This window comes from Pseudomyrmex gracilis, unplaced genomic scaffold (genome assembly GCF_002006095.1).
Source record: "Pseudomyrmex gracilis isolate BER0280 unplaced genomic scaffold, ASM200609v1 scaffold_279, whole genome shotgun sequence".
NCBI classification, from domain to species: domain Eukaryota; kingdom Metazoa; phylum Arthropoda; class Insecta; order Hymenoptera; family Formicidae; genus Pseudomyrmex; species Pseudomyrmex gracilis.
The window spans coordinates 61,481-82,857 of NW_018020863.1; the positions used below are offsets into that span (position 1 = coordinate 61,481).

The following is a 21,377-nucleotide window of genomic DNA, read 5'->3' on the forward strand; positions in this document are numbered from 1 at the left end:
ACGTAAACGCGCGCCACAAGTCAGCGCAAGTTTGTCGCACACATATGCGAATGCATGTGTATGCTCATGCATGTAATATTCACACATCTATCGGTTGTTCGCGAAGAGGAGGAGGAGGAGGAGGAGGGTAGACTGCTCCGTAACTATCATTTTCGTCGTCTTTGACGTCGCCGTGTTCTTGTTGTCGTCGTCGCAGCCGTATGTGCAATTTTTATCATCTTGTCAACAACCAAACAGGTAGCAGTGACAAGAAGAAAAGCAGGTAAGTTCGGAAGGAAGAGCTCTCGTCCCTTTTCGGAAGAGGGTTTCTTTCATGTCTGAAGCGACTTAAACAAAATGGCTGTCCACTCGTTCGCTTCGGCGATGCTGTTATTTCATCCGTCGGGATATCGCGCTGCATTACTTTCCGACGAAGAACGAGGCGCACTTATCGATTCCTCGGTTTTTATTGCGCGCGCTCGTTCGCTAGGCGTCACGGCGACGTGTCATTTCGTTTGATCGCGATATATACAAGTTGTTGACACTTGGATACCATTTTTTTATGCAGGTAACGCAATACTTGGCGCAATTGTAATCATTATTGTCATCGCAACGTCGTCTGTGGACTTCTTATGAAGAGACGCTACGTTTTGTCGACGTGGTCATGCACTGCCCAGGAATACGTGCAGCAAAATATGCGAACGCAGCGTGCCGTTATTAATATACACACAACCGCTATTCCACAGAAATTTCAATATATTCTGGTTCGTGGGAAGTGAGCTTCAAGTGAGCATAGCTTTCAAGGCTTTACTTTGTATGTATTGTGTTTTATGATAAAAAGTTCTAAGTAGGGCTAGAAGCATGATAAAGCTAGTATAGAACCTTGTATTTTGTATTGGTTTAAACATTAAATAATGTAAGAAACAATGAAAAAGAAAATTGAGATCATGATAAATATAGCAAGTATTGTCACAACATAAAAGATATGCCAATCGATTGTTTTAGGTGGAAAAGATGTCTAGTTCTTATATCATTGAGCCGCAAGAAAGCTCGGAAAAAAAAGATGACACATTGATCATTGTTGTCAATGATGATGGAACAATATCAGTTGACGAAGAGACTTTAGAAAACATGATAAGTACGTAATTGCATGTATATGAGAATATTTAGTATAAAAGTATGCGATGGGTCAATTTCTTATGGTTTAAGTTAAAAACTTATCTCAAAGAGATTCATTTAAGCAAGAATAGTTAAGAATAAGATCTTGTATCTGGAAAAGTAAACAAATGTACACATATATAATTTAATGTATATTAATATTTTAGTAAATCAATCAACTGCTAATGTTAGTGTGGTAAGAGTTGGACAATCAGATGCTGAAAATGGAGATCTAACCTTGACAGTAGACCCACCATCGTTTACACATCCCAATGTAAATTCAGGAAATACCCATGTCAGTGCTGACCCGGGTGGATTGGTGGATCCTTTTCTGGAAATGGATCAAGAACAATTGGAAAGATTAGAAACAGCTCTTCATAGTGAAGAGGCCAAGCAAATACTTGGGGAGAATGTTACTGCAATGCTTGGTACTTTGTATATTATTTTATTTTTATTAGTTCTTCTGCTATTTTTTTGCAACAAAAGAATTAATAGAGCTAATTTTTTTTTTTAGAATTTTTCTCTACATATTATAATTTTGTTCTAGATATGTTGTCAATAGAAGAGCAGCAGAATACAATGCGATATAACATACAATTGGACCATTGTTACACAAGTAGATTATCGCCAAGTGATCCAGTACCAAGAGATCCTTTACCGATTACTGATGATTCTCCTGAGTCAAACGATGTGCAGTATGTGCATCAATCAATACCTTCACGACCAACTATTTCAACATCATCCATTGATGCTGATACTACTGGAATAAAGAATAAGAATATTGTGAAAAACGTAAGTATAATCACTGCCACGTTACAAATGATGATATTATTATCTCATAAGTTACAACACACTAATTTATTATGCGACTGATATGTCGGATGTTCCGTCGTTATTGGATCAACATTTGATTGATATGTATGCATATATATGTATGTATTCTTGTCCTATTAGATACCATTGCAGAATAAACAAATGAACAGATCAATACGTAAAGCCAATGTACCTACAAGTATAGCTGGACTTCCTAGAGCTAATACAAGTATTGTTGGAACTCCAAAATTATCAGGAAAGCCTATACCGAGAAATATAACAAATGTTCAACAGGGAATTAAAGGTATTATATTACAGAATTTTACACTCACACTGCCACTCATTTGTGATTCAAATTAAAAATACACGATGAATTATTTAAATATTAAATTTTATCACTATAATATTATCAATGTAGCGCATATTTAGCATTTTCATTTTAAAAATTTTAATAAAAAATAGATAATGCAGAGAATATTTTCTGTTATAAACACACATAACGTCAATAATACTACGATACATTGAATCGAGAGAGAAACACCTTTTATTAACCAATTATAATTAGTTAATATCTTTCTTACACAATAAAAAAAATTTTTATAGCACAAGGGAAGAATAATGAAGAGGAGAAAGATGATGAAGGCACAGAATCGTCCACAACATCTTCAGAATCAGAACCACCATCTGATAATGACAATGATTCTGACTTCGGTCCTCGTAGCGTTAAGAGAGGTAACGTCAGATCTCGAGGTGGTGGCAGCAGAAAAGGCATTACTACGAGAGGTGGTAGCATGGCAGCTGTTCGAAGAAGAAGTCAAAACAAACATCTGGATGTAGAACAGGTACGAAGGTTAGACATGGAAATGGCTGCTGCTGTTAATGCAATGAAAAGTGGTGAAAAAGAAGATAGATCGGGTAAGTAAATTAGATTAAATCAATATTTTCAATTATATATAAAAATAAGTAATATCGTTAGTTAATTTGTTAACTTAATAATGTGTTTAATAATTAACTCAAATAATACGTATGTAAACAATAATTAACGTTGATTAATCTTAATATTATTAGAGAGATTTAATCCTGCCAAAAGCAGGAGACAAATCAAGACTATTGGTGGAAAGAAAAAAGAAGAATTTCCAGAAACGTCTTCATCTGTATCCGAGGAAATGCCGACATTTGAAAAACCGTTGCAAACTACAAATCAAGTGAAAGCAAATCTGATCAACGCCAATATGATCAAAGGCGATATGATATTGACCAAACCCGGTCAGGGGAGAAATAATCAAAAAGTCACTTTCGTTCAGAAACAAGTCTCGATGAAGCCGGGCGAGTTCAAGCTTGGACTTGAAAAGTCTGCGGCAGTGTCCAAAGGAAAAATCCAAGTGACCTCTCAAAAGTTCTTCGCGACGCGACTTAAAGATGGAAAATTGATACAGGTACCAATGATACCTAAATCAACGAGTTCGAATGTACAAGGTCTTCCGGTAAAGACAGTTATATCACAACAAGCTGGAAATCAAGGATTATCTCTGCAGCAACAATCGAAAACCGTTTTGTCGACGAGTAGCACACCGTTGAAGATTAAAGTAGGCGATATAAAGAAAGAAAAGAGAAAAGCTGACGCTCTAGAGTCTATATCAAAAATAGAAGAAAGTCCTACAAAATCCACGGATAATAAGGCGTTAGACAGTCGGTATTCCGTTTACTAATAGAACTTGAAATAATCAAAAAAGACATTGTTAAATTCTTGTTCAAATAACACACATTTTTACAGGTGCAAAGAGACCCAAGAAAGACAATCGAAAAATTCCTGGATATGTGACGGATACTTTAGGTCCCGCTTTGTTTTCAACACCGGATATTATTCGGCGCGTTGGCTCGAATAGCGACGGAAAAGTTGCCGAAAATAGTACAACACTTCAAACTACATCTACTTCAGCATTATCTTCTACCATTCCTATCTCCACAGTTGCCTCGTTGAATATCGATACTCTTGATAGCTCTCATGCAACACAAAGTGCTCCTAACTTTAATAATAAAAAATCAGTGTCCGATACTTCAGTACAGTCTGTACAGTCGGAACCGCAATTAAACTTCCATGGAAGTAACAATGTAGAGTCAGAAAACGAGCAAAAATCGGAGACTAAAACACCTCTGCCTGAAGAATTGCAACCGTCTCTAGACACAGGTAAATTTTTATATCTAAGATCCATAGTATTGCTTCCCTAGTACCAATCCTATTCTTATTAAATACAACTCACATTGTTTATTTTACAAGTGAATTGCATTTAGTTTGAGAATATTTGTTAATTGTTTTTGTATTTATACTTACAATTATAATGCAGATAGTTCTTTATATCGTTGTTCTGTTTATTCATTCCTCCTTAAAATATTAACAGTTACACATGAAGAAACGTTGTCCTAATTATTTTTCCCTGTAAATTCGATTTGCTTTCCGTGACCGCATTTAGCAAAATGCAATACGTTGTGACGTTTTTCACTCATTGAATGGTACCATCAATGACAAACAAATGCTTAGCACTATTTACTAATAGTATATCTCTAGGCCGCTCTTATCAATTCTGGTTAACTTCACCGGATAATTAAGTGTCAACTACGATTGATCAATTTTGCTAAATAATTTCTGCGATTGATCAATTTTTACTGAAATAGACTGATTAAGTTAACCTGAATTGAGATCAGCCAACTCTCTACCTTTTCTTTATAACATTCTCGCATCTCTCCATCAATCTCTTCCTTCATCAAAAATTGCTTTTAAATTACCAAAAAATATCTAATTTTTTTTCCGTTTCACTTTTATCTTACTACCAAATAGAAATAATATAAATAACCCTCGTACACGGTACTTGAACAATTTATAAATTGTGGATTCTACTTCCCCGTTTTATCAATCTGATCTGTGGGCTTATGCAAACCTTGTATAAAGCGATTCATATAACGGCGGCTCTTTTGTGGAACAGAATATCCGCGTTATACGAGGGTTATCTGTACTTTTTAAGATAATATCTGATATGTGTATACTTTATACATAGGGTTACTATATTTTAGAAAAGATAATCTAAGACACTTTATGAATTAATTTCAATGTTGAGAAAGCCTACGACTTGTACAAGTTTTGCTTTTATACATTAATAATTTATTTTTTTTTAACTTTTATAACCACTCATTTCAAAATGCAAGACTGTTCGAGTTAATCCCGGACATCTAGTAAAGTAACCCTATTTATACATCACGTGTAGACTAACGAAAACTAACGCCCACGTAATGGTAACTGTTTCTCTTCACACACTGTATTTTTCGTTAGTTAGTAATTTTCTTATATATGTGATATAGTAAATATCATACACATAATATATACTATAGTATACTATATACTATTATATAGTATATGCTATTAGTATACTATAGTACTATGCCAGTATTACTTTTTGACGTCGGATTAAGTTAAAGGAGAGTTTTTTTTGGCTCTGGAAAAATTTGGTAAAATTCTTTTTTTTTTTTTTTTTTTTAAGAAAAAAAGTGCTATAAATTTTTACACCACTTGAAAGAGGAGCAAATGAACTATTTATAACGTTTTATTTATTTATTTTTGTGAAAAATTTTAAGTGACGCATTTATGCGTCCCCGTACTCTCGTCCCAAAATCTTAATGATAACATATATATGCGTCATTCGGTGTTAAAGTGGTATTATAGTATACTATTAGTATACTATATAGTATATATTATTATATATGCTATATATTGTATATATTCTATATATTATTATATATTATTATATTATACGATAATAATTAGATATACATTATTAAAGGTGGTTTAGAGGGAGAAGAACAGTTATTTGCTACTTTAGAGATGGAAGCCAGCAAACATGAAGAAGAACTACTTGCTGAGGCATTATTGTTACAAGAGGAGCTTGGTGTCGACTTAGCTGAACATGTAACAAATATTATATATTATTTTTATTTTTTTATATCACATAAAAATATTAAAACTTTTTCTTTTGAGATCTAGAAGTATATTTTTTTGTTGTTTTTTTGTCTCTCTTCAATCTTTCAAATTAGTACAGTAAACTCGCTAACAGTTCATCATTGGGACCTTACGCTATTGGTTCATTTTTTTTTGGTTCATTTCATTCCCAATGTATCATCATGATATTTTCTTTTTTCTTCGGTTGTGTTCTGCGCATGCGTGACTAACGAGCATATGTAGTAAGATATTAACAAGTATCAATCTCTAGCGAGTTTGTTGTAATTATATAATCAAAATTTTGTTGTTGTAATCATATGGCTAAAATTTTTTATTAGTCACTAAGTCTTAATTAACTTTCTATTTTTATTGTATATTCTATTTTGATTTATATATATAGTCTGCACTGGTCGATCCAACGCCAACGTTATCAGAACCATTAGCATCGAGTAACATACTTATGCCTACATTGATGTCAACCGAACAAGAATCATCTAAATCAACAGAGTTACCATCTGTGGCGCAGGCTCAGATGAATAAAGAAATTAGCAAAAAGTCGTTGAAAGATGACAAGGAACCTATTCAAATTATTCGGGGCAATCGTGTGATTACTTTGCCACCTATCGAAGCACCCGCTACTAGAAGTAAGCGATTGCAAGCGAAAACCGAAGCATTACAGAAAAATTCTGAATTAGTCAAGAAAAGTGAAAAATTAACGTGAGTATATTGTGTTAGAAATATAAAAGCTATGGCACACACAAAAACTTAAGGAGTAATATAGCTACATTTGAGATAATGCTAGCCTGTGATTAGATGATTTGTTTACTGTTAAAATTTTTGTGTGTTCCATATTTTTATAAGAGTTAATTGTGTGTGTAATCTTTAAACAAAAAAATCTTTTATGTAATTTTATATAAGGAGATTAATTAATGTATTTTTTTTTTAATTTTTTTTTTTTTTTTTATTTTTTTTTTTATCATTAATGTAGACCACAGGCACAGCAACTATCACATACCAGGGAAGAGTTACGAACAGGTGCAAATGAAGAGGAAGACGATGACGAAGAAGACGACGACGAGAATTCAGATTCGGAAGATGATCCAGACCGACTGTGGTGTATCTGTAAGCGGCCGCATAACAATCGGTTTATGATATGCTGCGACGTTTGCGAAGATTGGTTCCATGGGAAGTGTGTACATGTTAGTAAAGCTATGGGTAAGTATTCAAGAATTTTAGCTTAACACTAGATTTACCAGACCAGTCATTTTGACTGGTCGTGCAATTTCAATTCAAAATTTTTACTGCATGTAACATTTGCTTTCCGAAATGATGTTATGACTTTTGTAGCTATAAGTAGAGAATACATTTTATGAACTTAATGTTACTTTATATACTATATTCGTAACAAATATATTTTTTGTATTTTTTAATAGGTATATTTAAATAGCTGGTATATCTAGTGTTAAATACAAAAAAAATTAAAGTATATTTAGTTTTGAAATAATTACATTCTTTGTCGATGAGATGATCGTACTTTTATAATAATATATGCTTACACAATATAAATTACTTAAAATAGGTCAACAAATGGAAGAAAAGGGCATAGAGTGGGTTTGTCCGAATTGTCTAAAGAAAAAGGCTGAGGAAGAAAAAACAAAGTCAAGTTTGCAGTCACTGACTGGTAAACAAAAAACGAAGATAGAACCGTCAAACGAGAATGTAATATCGCAAATTGTATTACCGTCAAAAGAAATATTAAGTTCTTCCGTCGATCATAACGCAGTTCCAGTTTCCAGCACAATGCAATGTGTCGTTTGCAAAAAGGAAGCAAGAAATTCTAGCATTTATTGTTCAGACGCGTGCATTCTCGCACATGCTCAGGAAACTCAAGCTCTCAAGGACAAACCTGTACCAACGGGATTCACTGCGAAAGCAAACAAACAACCGCTCGCAACAGAAACTGTCAAAGCAAAAGTCGAGCCTAGAGTAATAGTCATTGACAAAAAGACTAACAGAATTCTTACAGGTAAATAAATCGCTTAATATTGAATATGCGTTAAATATAAATTAATATGACATATATAAAATTTTAGGCGCTGAAGCTCCTTTAAGATCTAATCTACGAACATGGCTGAAAGAAAATCCAACGTACAGAGTGCTACAACCTCAAGATGTGAATACACTTCAAGTAGCTGGAAAGTTAGTCACGCAGATTCAAACATCTGAGAAAATTGTATGTATATAGCCAACCAAACTATATATATGTAGTAAGATTTATATAAATAATTTTCATAGTATATTTTTATATTATATGTGTAAAAACATATCTGAAGATATATGATTAAGATAAAAATGTGCGCATTGTGTTTTCAGGGCACAAAAATTACACAGATGTCTCCGACTAAAGTGCAGACCGTACCAAAAATGATCTACACGAAAATACCTGGAACGAAGCAAACGATCTTAACGGCTAGTAGTAAAGTGACTCCCACTACATTGCAGCAATTGCACGTGCAATCCTTGAACAAACCCGTGCAGTTAAAACAAACAGTACTCACTACGACACCGGGAAAGGTTCCGTTAATACTTCCGAAGATGGCGAGTCCGAAGAATGTTACAACACTCACACATGTGAAAGCCCAAGCATCAAGCTCACCTAAGCAGACACCGCTGAAAAAACCAGAGCCGAAGCCATCACCGTCGCAACCAAAGCAAACGAAATTAACGCCAGCCAAGAAGACGGAGACTACAGAGCCTATTCGGGAGAGTGTACGAAAAACACTAACGGACGTGTTATCCAGTCGCATTAAAGAAACCGAAGATCTGCAATTAACCGACGAGGAAATAGTCGACTTAGCGTGTAATATAGAACTCGAAATGTACAAGTACTTCAAGGATACAGGCTCGAAATACAAAGCAAAGTACAGAAGTCTCATATTTAATATAAAAGACACAAAAAATTTGACTCTATTTAGAAAAATCGCCGATCGTTCGTTGACACCGCACGCAGTTGTGCGATTAAATCCGGACAAAATGGCCAGTCAGGAACTGGCTGAATGGCGCGAAAAGGAAGCCAAGCATCAGTTGGAAATTATCAAGAAGAACGAATTGGATCTGATGGCTCAAGCAAAATCGATCGTCGTGAAAACTCACAAGGGCGAGCAGATAATCGAGAACGACGGTGGAATTGATCATGTCGATCCTAAGACGCCAGTGCAAGATATTGTGAACGCACTGAATAGCGGCGACAGCATAAGTTCCACGGTTGATGACATAGAGAAAGAGAAGACTAAAGAGGAGAAGCAGAAGTCGCGAGCGGACACAAAGAAAGTGAAGAACACGGACGAACGAAGAAGAAAGGACAAGGAGAGAAGCAGAGAACGCGATAGCTCGAAATCTAGAAGTAAAGATCGGCAGGAAAGTCACAGTCGGCATCGTCATAGCCGTGATGATCGTGATCGCGATCACAGTAAAACACGAGATAAGAGTAAAGAGAGAAAGTCAAGTAGAAAAGAGAGCAGACGTGACAAAGAAAGAGAGCGCGAGAAAGATCGAGATCGAACAAAAGATCGGGATAGAGCAAGTAGAAGCGAAAAGGAGAAAAATCGAAAGAAGGAAAAAGACAGGCACAAAAGTACCGATAGCCATATGAGAAATCGTAGCGAAAGCAGGGAATCTAAGGACGTTGACAAGAAGGAGGAAGAGCGTAAGAAAGAAATAGAAAAGAAGAAGGAAACCTCACCGCAACCTACGGAGAAACCGATAGAAGATCGCCTTTGGCGGCACATAGAGGACGAGACGACAACAAATACAATCGACGGTAACGATTCCGACATATCCGACAGAGAACCTAGTTCAACTGTCACAATCAAAACTCCCGACATAAATGAGGAACCTGAGAGAGACAAGGAAGTGGAAACGAACAAAGAAACGCCAGGAAAGACTGTTTGGCGTGGCTTTGTAAACATGGTTGATGTCGCCAAATTCTTCATAACCGCTCAAGAAATCAGCGGCAACGCCAAAGATCTTATGGATGATCTGCCAGACACCGTTGACGTCGTCGGTAGGATCAGCCACCAAACTGTTTGGGATTATATATCAAAAATGAAGAAAAGCGGCTCAAAGGAAATTCTGGTTATCAGATTAACGGCCGCGAATGACGAAGAAAAGATCCCCTATATAACGTTATATAGCTATTTAAACAGCAGAAGTCGGCTGGGCGTCGTAGGCAACGTTTCGAAAACGATTAAAGACTTCTACATAATGCCGTTCTCAAGCCAAAGCACGCTTCCGCCGGTTCTTCTGCCGCTTACAGGTACCGGATTCGAGGAACACAGACCGCATCTGCTTTTAGGTATTATAGTTCGCAACAAGAAAAAACGATTGACGACCATACCGCCGGTCATGTCCTCGAAAACTTCTAAAAAGGAATCCGACAGAAGTTACACTCCGCCATTGATCGGCGTGCCGAAGGAGAAAATCTCATCGCCACCGCCATCTTCGTCCTCTCCTATAATGTACAAAACGACCATGCTAGATTCGACAAAAGAAAAACCAGTGACACAGATGACTTTAGAATCTTTAAACAAAGCGTACATAGGTATGTCGCGCAGTGTTATCGATACCGCAACGATATGCAAAATCGTGCCGGAACTGTCGTCAAAAATCGATTTGACCTCGTCGCCCAGCAAGGTCGGTTTGGACGACGACGGAGACGAGCCCTACAGCCCCGGAGAAATGGACGAGGACATAAACGGTTTACAGGCTAACGACAGTGCCATCGGCAAAAATTCTACTGAACTGCAAAAGAAGATGGAAGAATTGAATCGACAGATTGAGGAGCAAAAACAACAAATCGAAGAACAGAAGCAACAAATACAGAGTATAAGCTCGTCGTTTCTCGATGATGAAGCGACGCCTACTCTACCGGTGAGAATTTTTATCAGGCTCATTTTCCACGATCTCGATTATTGTTATTGTCTTTTTGTTCATCTTGATGTAAATAAAAACTTGATTTTGAGTCCACTTATTCCCCACCTTCCCTTAATTCCGTTCTTGAGCTGCTTTAGATTCTTACTTCTGACAGAATCGAGTCGATTGTACTGCTTAAAGTTAGAAACCTTTGTATCAAATATGTGCAAAGAAATTGTAAATAAATTTTTTCTATTTCCTATATTACATTGGCATTAAATCTTTATAATTACGAGAAGAGTAACAATATTTGGATTATTAGAAATATATCGAAAATTCGATCACAACAGATTTGAATAGATTGTGTATATACGTACATATACATACATATATATATATATATATATTTATACATATATATGTATATGCATATATATACATGTATGTTTATACGGATGTAAATATGTGTGTGACATTTTAGATAATTTATATGTTAATTAGCTGATATACGTTTTTTGAAGTAGAAATCTATTAGTAGCTCTTCTATATATTCTTCCTTTTGTGTGCTAAACTTAGCTCAGTGTGTGTTTTAAGAATGGAAAAACTTTTATTTTTTTAGAAACTATCAACACACCAAAAGCAGTTGTAACTATAGATGTGCATGTATATATATATATATATATATATATATATATGTACTTTTTTGTTCAAAATAATATTTACACGTACATGTTACAGTATTATTTAATATCTCAAATAATGTACTGATGAAATCAGAATCGGTGATATTAATGATTTATCATCAGAACTGCTATCACGACGCTCAGATGTAACGTGGCAAGTTCTATTGACTAATTGGTTGTAAAACTTATCAATTTGTTACCGATATCTCTTAATTGTATTTATATTTTTCTATCTTTATTGTTCTATTTATGTTTAATATGTGTTTTTAGGGTTTGGGATTAGATCCACCTAATGATTCCGAAGAAGAAGCTTACAGTCCGACGAACGCGCGCTCCTTCACACCGCCTCCGCCTGGCATCTCCAAATTCGCGCAGCCCATTCTCGATAAAGTCTCGGACATTACCATACCGCCGAATCTGCAGGAAATCCTAGCGAACGTCAAGCGACAAGAATCGTCCAAAGTGGATCCTTATCTTCCGTCTAAGCCTAGCGCGACGTTTTTGCCTACGGCCAGTACATCTCTCTACCAAAATACCGAAAGTTATTCGCCGTCTTCATCTAAAATTAATCAGTTGGAAGATTCGAAAGAAAGCAAGAGCACGTTGAGCACTCTGAGCGATTTAGATCTGATTCGGAAGGCGGAGGAAGAATTGGCTGCTGTTGCTGCTGCAACAGCAGTGGCATCTACAACACCACCGTTACCGCCACCGTTACCGCCACTACCACCATCGTCGTCATCCTCATCCACACCCTTACTCCAGTCTCCGGTCTTGATAGATACATCGGTACCACCACCGTCACAGGTTCCACTTCCCGCGGAACCTGCGAAAGAAGTAGATACACCGTATAAGATAGATTCATTCAAAAAGAATATCACTCCGGAGCAACCAAAACCACCTGGTCTTGAAGACGAAGACTTTCCTACGTTCCCGTCAACCATACCGACGACACCACCGACTCTTGCGACACACTCTAAGATTACACCCAAGAGCGGTAATATTGTGTTGAATGTTAAAAGAAAATTGAATGATGACGGTCGTCCGGCGTCGCCCACTAAAATATCAAGGACTAAATCACGTTGGAGTCAGGGGCCATCGGAATAAGCTGGCCAAACGGGATGCGCACGCGATACACACGGGATGCACGGAATGATCTCTCGGGATATAATCTTTCACGCATTCAGTAAAATATTTTTAACTTTTACAAAAAGTAACGGTATTGTAAATTGTTTCGCTCGGAAAAAAATATTTGCCAACCGATTTTACTTGTGGAATAATTTGTTATAAATTATAACCGCGAGACAAAACTCTAACGCATCTCGTGTGCGATGAGAAGAGAATGGGAAGACGAGGAACGTAAAAAATGAAGTTTCAAAGAAGAAAGAGAGAGAGAGAGAAACAAGAAAATAAGTTTCCCTAGAAGGTATCGGCGAAGTGTGACGTATATAATATAGAATATAAAATAAATTTTTGACAAACAGTGTGTGTGATGAGAGGGTTCGTTATACAGATATAGATGTAAGTAGCTTTCTTTAATATAGATATAGATAACTGAAATTTGTAAGAAAAAAAAAAGAGCAAGATATGCCTCAGCGACATATACCTTGTACAAAACTTATCTACAAAAGAAAAAAGATACTATTACTCTTCCGCTGTTCTCCACCTACCTACCAATCCTTTGTCTGCCGAAACGCATTTTGTACGAACTTAATTGCGATAAACACAAAAACATCTCCCAAGAGTTGCTTTTAATCTTCCAGAAAAGATGTAAAGAAAGTGTGTTTTGGGAGATATAGATATGTCTAAGGTGTGTTGTTTTCTTGCTCGCGTTGGACTGCATGCTAAACTATTTACACGTAAGCCCGAATGTATTATATATTACTTGTAATGATACGAAAAAAAAAAGATATTGCGGAGTGAATACATGATCGTGTTCGTTCGGTTGATGCGCGAACAACATGTAAACTATATAAACTTTTCTGCGCAGCTGAATTAAAACAAATTCGCTGAAATCAGATATTGATCGTGTATTCTTGTAAATACCAAAGCAAAAAGAGAATAAAACTTAGCGATAAGTTTTCATATGTGCTAGATATATATATATATATATACACACACATACAAGCAAGAGAGTGTGTCCTGTAATATATTTTTATTAACTTCTTGTTTTTTGTGAAAGTCCAGATTTGCGAAAACATCTAGGATATCTATTTAAAAGAATAAAAATAAAAACTGATTTATTTTAGACATACACTTGAGATGACATCAATAAATGTAATTTTATAGATACAAACTCTATGAAATTTCACGTGCGTCTATGTATGTTTCATTTGCAAATTTCGTGTATTCCAAATACGCTATTCATGATTTGCGTTAAATTTTTCCGCTTGGAACGTCTTTTGTCATTTCTTTTAAACGGAAATAAATTATTTATACATAAACGTATAAATATTATGTTATGTATTACGTATTAAAAAAAAACATATGTACAATATATATAAATTTTATAGTAAATTTCACAAAACGTGGATTATCGGTGGTCTATGTGGCGTAAACGGAAAATTCACATGGAAAATCTTCAGCACCGAATCTGTTGATACACCTTTAATAACAATTACAGGAATAAATGTGATTTTATATTATAAAGCTATAATTCCACAAAACATTTGATTATCTATGATACGGATTCTAATTAGTTTTTCGATACATATGCACATGTCTATGTGTATGTCTAATTAAATACAGTAATATATATATATTTATATATATATTTATATTTCTGATGGTTTCAATTATATAATAATGGTTTTTTTATTATTGTTTTCTCCTCATAGCGACATAAATAAGTGCGAAACTGGAGTTGCATTTTACAATTAAAAAAAGCATTCTGTAGTTTAAGCGAAAAAAGATATGTATTTACACAATTTGTGTAATTTTACTGACACATCTACTCCCTAAAGTACCGATTTTAAACATTCATTGTACACAAAATTCAACTGTAACTTGAAAACACTGTGTACACGATGTGCGATTAATGCTGAATATACTTGCACACTCGGCATATATCTTGCGCATATGTATACACATATAATACATAAAATATTCTGTAAGTTATCATCTCTATTTCTCACTTTCATTTTCTGTCTCTCTCTCTCTTTCAAAGCGTGGAAAGTAGCTAGGATCGATAGTATATATAATACATACGTTTATTCAAAACAATTTTTGTACATGTGATTATATCTAGACAGGCAATATATATAAATATTAAAACACACAGTAGTAAAACTCGAATATTACAATCTTTAATCTTGTTTTGAAACTGATTTTAACGATAAGTGTGCGCTTGCGCAGAAGTTTAATTTATTAGTTTTCATTGACAAAAATATATATACATACATACTGTGTGTATGTATGTGTGTCTATATTTTCGCTTTATAAAATGTGTGCATAGATCCTCCTAGATTTATCTTTCTCTAAAAGAAAAAGATTCACATTAGTTTTTATTTACAATAAAGTTCTTGAATAAATAGTAAGAAAAATATATAAGCACAAAATCCAGACGTTTTTTCATTTGTTTTTAAAAAAAAATGTGTGTACGCATATTTAGCATATTATTCAATGTAATTTCCAATCACCTCTTCCATTCTTATAAATAGCACACATGACAAACGTAGACGTGAAAAGTGGCACACAACTGAATATATATATATACGCAAAACAACTGTAAATATATTTGTTTCCGCAAAATTTGTACAACACACGCGTAGAAGAGTGACATATTTCTCGTTTGTAGAAAACAAGTTGCGTTTGCTTTGGGCGCTTACGCGCTTTAAACGTCAGTCCATTTTTACTGCCTTTTAAATGTAAGACAAAGATAAACCGACGCTCAAAACACATGAGCGTCCAAAGCGAACGCACTTATATCCATCTAATTTAAAGATTTAACACTTTGACTAATAAGCGCCACACATTCTCTCTAATACTAGTACAAATATATAAATATTAGAAAAAAAACAATAAACTTGGCAATAATGAAAAGATGACATACATAGTTGTATTTTTATTTTTTAATTATATTTACTTTTTCAACGCAAATATATAACTGTATATAGTACATACACACAAACACACTGAAAGTCTTCGCAAACCAGAGTGCTAGTGACTAATGTTCGATAATGCGTGTTTTTTTTTATTGTAACTCAGTTTTGATAGACGAAATCTATGAATCGAAAAAATATGAACAAAAAAATACCGCAAAAACTTTATGGATTGTAGAAAAATCAAAGAAAAATACGTTACACACTGTTTTTGAAAGCTTCCCCGTTCCGACAGAGATTTTCCTCTTTTCAATTCCGTTCTTGCAGCTGTTTCCATCTATTTCCGGTAGTATTGGCCTATCGTTGCTCATCATCCATTTTTCGAGATGCACACAACGGACATGGAGCCATTTTGTATCGGAGGTGATCGGTGGTCCGACGTGGCGGTCGGATTGTTGGACGTTCTAACATTGCAATATGATTTTTCGTAAGTATATATATATATATATATATATATATTACCGCAATAATCATGATCTCGGCATCACTTGTCTCTTAGTAACGAAATTGAACATTTGAGAAAAGTATAAGACGTGTCTGTACTTGAACATTCACGAGAGGGATAATGACGCCACGTGTCCGGCATATTTTCTCTGGTATATTTTTGACGATATATTAAATCATCATCTAGAAATTTATTTCACCAATGTATAACGCTTTCACAGCTGAGAGTTTGGCATAATCATTTAGATATAGCCAATCTACGATATTTTTGATTAATATTCGCATTAACCGTGGCAGTAAATCTAGTTACATAACCTCAAACTAACACTATTTTAGATTAAAATTCACGAAGCTATTTCGTGGCTATAAAAATAGAATAAGTTAATTTTTTTAAGAGGTTTGGAGAAAAAGTTATGCCACCATTAGACTGTTTATACATGTATACATAATTTATATAATTATTATATAATATATAGTCCATATAATACAAATTAATTGCAAATCTAATATTCTTATTTATCTTGCAGCTACTGTGCTGTTGTCAATAGTGACGCTATGTGTGCACTCTGTATTCTCAGAGGTTTTCTCGTCAACAAATTCTTATTTGTCGGTGACTAATAGACTACGTTTGAAGAATATTCTTGAATCAGGATTTCAATCAAACGACATATCCACAATATACTATGCTGTGAGCGGATTCAAGTTTCTTGGAGAAACTATACCAAAAGCAGATGTAATTTTTCTTTTCTTATATATAATTTCTAAAGCATATTTTAATAGTTTTTTAGTTGTTTTAATATTTCGAAGATAACAAACATTAGACATTTACTCTTATACAGCCAACTGTATAAAAATTTTGACATGATGATAAATGCCTTTTTGTGAAATTTTATGATCATTTGATTAGTCTTTCTGAAAATAATATTTTCTTCCTTGCAACATTCAATATATTAAAATAGTGCATTAATATGTGGCTCTATTATATATATACATATAGGACATTTGTAAATATTTAATAAAATCCAATGAAGAGGACATCACACATGAAACAGCATTTTATCTGGCCTCCACATGGAGAGCTATTGGGAACTGCCAAGACTTTTCTGCAACTACTGTATCTAAGGTAATATATATTTCTAATTGTGATGTAAAAAATATTACATTGATTGAAAAAAAGTATTGTAATGATGTGTATAAAACTTTCGTTCTACTGAATAAAGAGAATGTAGACAATAATTAATTCTGATAAAAATATTATAAAAAAGGTTTTATATATACAAACACACATGTATATTCTATGCGCTGTGTTATACAGTAATATTTCTTTGCGCAGATATTAACAAATATTGTACAGAAAGATACTTCTACGCTGTCTGATTTATACTATGCAGTGGGCGGTTTAACAGCTTTGTCGCAAGAAGTATCTGCTGCCAGAACTGACAAATTAGTGAAGTTAATGCAAGCAGCTCTGCGAAAAGATGACAGTCTGTGGAAGTAAGTTATATAGATATCATATTTAATTTTGAGTGGTACATTACATACAGTAATATAGTAATATATTAAAACAATTTATATAAACTCTTGCCACACTATTTCTTGGAATATAAAAACACATACATGTGTTTATATGTATTTATATACGTGTGTATAAGTTAAACAAGCAATACAGTATATACACAAATTAGGTATACTAGATATAATGATGTTTATAATACTTTCGTTCTACTGAACAAAAAAGGAAGAGAACAATTATCACTGAACAATACATATAACTAATTAAAGACATTATTATTTCCTAAGCATTATAGATTAATGTAATCTTACATTTCTAGTCTAGGATACACGTTTCACATTGCTGCTGATTTGGGCACTCCTGCTGCATTCGCTTTTGATCGTATAGAAGACGCTGTTGTACAAGCTGATGAAGTAGATGGCCAGTACTTACAATTCGAAGGCGGTCTTTCTATAACAAGTATAAAGAATTTATCTTTTTCTACTTAATTGTAAAATATATAAAAGTGTTTATTATATTTAATATTTTAATTTATTTAACATATGTATTTGATCTTATTTTATCAAATATTAAATTTGGAAATTTTCTGCATAGGTTTTCTTCTCAATGGTATTTTTAAATTGTCGACTTCATTAAAGAAAAAGCCACCGCTAAACTTTCAACAAGTCGTTAAATTTGGAAATTACTTGCTTTCGCGACGTTCCGTGCAAACCACGAGAGGTGTTGCGAACTTATTGTCTGCTTTAGACACTCTAGCGGTTGAAAGTCCCGAGAAGCCTGTTTGCATAACATTGATTGATGGAGGAATCGTTATATCAAATCAACAGCCATATGTTACGGTCAAAGTTTGCGATATTCTTGGCAACGCATTGCCGTCTGTGCCCAAAGTTGTAGCAAATTCTGCTACAAGAGTGGGTGACGATGTTGTTGTTCTCAGTAACGAGAATCTGCAACCATCTACAACGGACAAGTAAACATTCATTAAATCTATATTTTAACTTTTGCTAGGACTAAGTAGGACTTGTAGATCAACGCGTATTTTACCAAGCTTAACAAGTTCCAATAACTTTGTAGCAATTCATATCTTAGTATCTAGCAATTTGGCTTGCATTAAAGAAAATATTAAGAATTCTTACATTTACTTTTTTCAATGCCAAAACGATAAATGTATAACATGGTCCCCAATACTTTACTGTGTCAGCGTATTCGTGTTGATATCAGCTATACATTGGGGCATAGAAATAACTGTTGAACAAACCCTTTAACCTTTTTTTCAAACATAATCAAGGTTAAGAAATTCAACAAACAACACATATTCTTAAGCTGATTCAGAATCGGATCTTAACTTTAAGTAATTTGTCTTTTTTATTTTGAGATGTTGTGTAGCTAAAAAACGACCCGTACATTATCTTAAGATGAACTTTTAAGATGGTCTTAAATAAAAGATGAATTATGAATACCGGTCTCTCTTATTTTTCTCGTTATGTGTTTCTACTGTGAAATAACGTTCACTTTATTTACAGAACTCTGTTCACGATGGATCTTATGAACGTAAAGCCGGATCGCGGTTTCTACAAGATATCAATAACAGGTGCTTCTGTTACAAATACAATCACAGTGAAGGTCTTATCTGAAGCAATACTAGATTATTTGGAAATCGGTACTGGCGATGCCGATCAAACCACTCAACCAAAACTTACGAAGTAAGTTTATTTACAATGATATTTAATGTTGCTTTTGTATATATTTTATTTTTCTTTGAGGAGATTCAAGTTGATTATTTTTTACATTCAATTTCGATGATTAATTTCAGAATAAATACGGAATCTCTGTCGGGCAAACTTGATCATAAAATAGAAGCTGATTCTCAGCAGAAATTAGTTATGCGATTTTTGCTGCGTGATTCCGCTAATAAGAAACCAATGCGTGTGCATCAAGCTTTCGTGCGTCTTACGTCAGTTTCTTCATCTGCTAATGACAAACGAGGTCACGAAATCTTTTTCGTCGCCGAGCCTGATGCTACTCATGTTTATAAATTTGACATGGTAATTGCTTTTGCAAGTTTTGATATTGTTTCTAAGTTATACTGTTTATCGAGTAGATAAATTTTAATATTGATTAACAAACACGATGTCGGGTATATCCTTTTGAAGGAAACAAAAATAGAAAATGTATATCTAACATACATTTTAGCCGGTCGGAGCAGCAGCCACAAATTTTGCTTATCAGAGTGGAGAATATAACATCGAGTTGATCATTGGTGATGCAGTGATCAGTAATCCATTTCAATTTAATGTCGGCACGGTGACTCTAAAATTCCCGGAAGTAACTTCGGCAGATAGTGTGGATAAGGCATCTTATAAACAAAAGCCAAATGTATACACCACAAAACCTGAAATAAAGGTAATTTTTTAATATTATTACAGTACGTGCCAATGCTCGTTAATGACAGAAGATTGTGCGATGATTTTGTCATCTCCAAAACATTGGCAGAGTATCATGTGTCAAAGCATAATAATAATATAAATCATTATTTATGTGTGTTTCTGCTTTGACAAACAGTTTATTTGAGAAATAATTTATTTAACGTATTCTTCTTATAACTGCGTTATATTAGTGTATTAATTTTAATTTCAGCACATGTTCCGTGAGCCTGAACGTAGACCTCCGGCGTTCGTATCGAATTTATTTACAGGACTTTGTTTAGCACCACTTCTGTTGCTGGTGATTTTATGGGCGCGGCTTGGTGTAAATCTTTCGAACTTCCCTCTTTCTCTCAGCGCAATTACTTTCCATCTTGGATTGGGAGGTAAATGTTGGTGGTGATACACACACGTGCGCGCGCGCGCGCGCGTGTGTACATATGTGTGTGTAAAATATAGATACATGATAATGTAAAATTTCTATTTGTATGATGTGCCCGATAATTGCTTGACAGAAGATGATATATAATCTATCTGATTTCATCGGGCGTATAGTAAAGTGATGTTTTTCACAAATGCGATGAAACTTCTCTCGTCGCATTTGTAGCCCGTAATTCACTACAAATCATTAATTTTATTGGTGAATCGTACGACAGCAACGCAATGAAAGTAATTACGACCGTCTCATTTTCAGGCATCTTCGTACTGTTCGGTATTTTCTGGTTGAAACTCAATATGTTCGTCACGCTGAGGTATCTTCTTGGTTTTGGCCTTCTCACATTCCTCGCTGGCAATAAGATGCTGTCTCAGATAGCGCACAGGCACAAGTCACTATCGTAATGTGTATTTTAATGTGTGAAGACTATATAAGCAACGCAATTTTTTAAAGTGCATAATAAATAGAAGACTGTCGTGAAACAAGTTTCAAGATGTCGATCGAAACTTGTTGAAGTAGTAGGGAAGACATCGTCTGTTCTTTCACTTTGTCACAGATGTACATAAATTGCAAGATATTGTTTATTTTGTTTATTATGTACATTTCTTCACACACCATTAATGAGTTGTTCGAGTTTAGCTGTAAGTGTGAATATTGTTTGTTTTTGTATTACATTTATATATTATATTTATATTATATATATCGCTACTCTAACGATTACAGGTTCATAATTGAATAACCGCTAGAATTGTAATACTATTGAATTGAATTACAAGTCTAGACTCTATATAAGTATAAAAATAAAAGGATAAATTACTCGTAACTTTTAATAAAATTATTCATTTGTCTCGCTAAACACCAAAATATAAAAGTTTATAGATTAAGTTTAGTTTGTATTTTACATATTTATCAATTTATAATCAACGTTTTAA

At 34.3% G+C, this 21,377-nt stretch overlaps 2 protein-coding genes across 4 annotated transcripts; both read left to right on the forward strand.

Annotated features, from left to right (window-relative positions):
- Positions 1 to 107: 107 nt before the first annotated feature.
- LOC109859716 (death-inducer obliterator 1) lies at positions 108 to 13,437 on the forward strand. 2 transcript variants are annotated; one of them, XM_020438240.1, is made up of 16 exons: positions 108 to 262; positions 548 to 793; positions 985 to 1,117; positions 1,305 to 1,565; positions 1,685 to 1,929; positions 2,092 to 2,254; positions 2,554 to 2,865; positions 3,019 to 3,639; positions 3,725 to 4,138; positions 5,784 to 5,908; positions 6,339 to 6,655; positions 6,927 to 7,153; positions 7,518 to 7,964; positions 8,032 to 8,171; positions 8,312 to 10,867; positions 11,803 to 13,437. In XM_020438240.1, exons 3-16 carry the CDS (start codon positions 994 to 996, stop codon positions 12,634 to 12,636), a joined length of 6,786 nt encoding a protein of 2,261 aa, XP_020293829.1. In that variant the 5' UTR covers positions 108 to 262; positions 548 to 793; positions 985 to 993; the 3' UTR covers positions 12,637 to 13,437. The 2 variants fall into 2 exon arrangements, with proteins under 2 accessions (XP_020293829.1, XP_020293828.1); XM_020438239.1 differs by having other exon boundaries at positions 548 to 765.
- A 2,532-nt stretch (positions 13,438 to 15,969) lies between these two features.
- Positions 15,970 to 21,284, forward strand: LOC109859717 (dolichyl-diphosphooligosaccharide--protein glycosyltransferase subunit 2). 2 transcript variants are annotated; one of them, XM_020438241.1, is made up of 12 exons: positions 15,979 to 16,056; positions 16,129 to 16,225; positions 16,601 to 16,806; positions 17,071 to 17,196; positions 17,407 to 17,567; positions 17,906 to 18,045; positions 18,181 to 18,556; positions 19,110 to 19,289; positions 19,400 to 19,631; positions 19,780 to 19,989; positions 20,224 to 20,395; positions 20,704 to 21,284. In XM_020438241.1, the coding sequence occupies exons 2-12, from the start codon at positions 16,195 to 16,197 to the stop codon at positions 20,847 to 20,849; spliced, it is 1,980 nt and encodes a 659-aa protein (XP_020293830.1). In that variant the 5' UTR covers positions 15,979 to 16,056; positions 16,129 to 16,194; the 3' UTR covers positions 20,850 to 21,284. The 2 variants fall into 2 exon arrangements, with proteins under 2 accessions (XP_020293831.1, XP_020293830.1); XM_020438242.1 differs by lacking the exon at positions 16,129 to 16,225 and having other exon boundaries at positions 15,970 to 16,056; positions 20,704 to 21,283.
- The last annotated feature ends 93 nt before the right edge of the window (positions 21,285 to 21,377 follow it).

What these genes read in the sequence shown, in the direction of transcription:
- LOC109859717 (XM_020438241.1), top strand. Translation starts at nt 16,195, where the DNA reads ATGACGCCACGTGTCCGGCATATTTTCTCTG. An exon ending in CTGCAACTACTGTATCTAAG is followed by an intron (nt 17,197 to 17,406) that starts GTAATATATATT and finishes TTCTTTGCGCAG; the next exon opens with ATATTAACAAATATTGTACA. An exon ending in ACTCAACCAAAACTTACGAA is followed by an intron (nt 19,290 to 19,399) that starts GTAAGTTTATTT and finishes GATTAATTTCAG; the next exon opens with AATAAATACGGAATCTCTGT.
- LOC109859716 (XM_020438240.1), top strand. Translation starts at nt 994, where the DNA reads ATGTCTAGTTCTTATATCATTGAGCCGCAAGAAAGCTCGGAAAAAAAA. An exon ending in TGAAAAAGAAGATAGATCGG is followed by an intron (nt 2,866 to 3,018) that starts GTAAGTAAATTA and finishes TAATATTATTAG; the next exon opens with AGAGATTTAATCCTGCCAAA. An exon ending in GACTAACAGAATTCTTACAG is followed by an intron (nt 7,965 to 8,031) that starts GTAAATAAATCG and finishes ATAAAATTTTAG; the next exon opens with GCGCTGAAGCTCCTTTAAGA.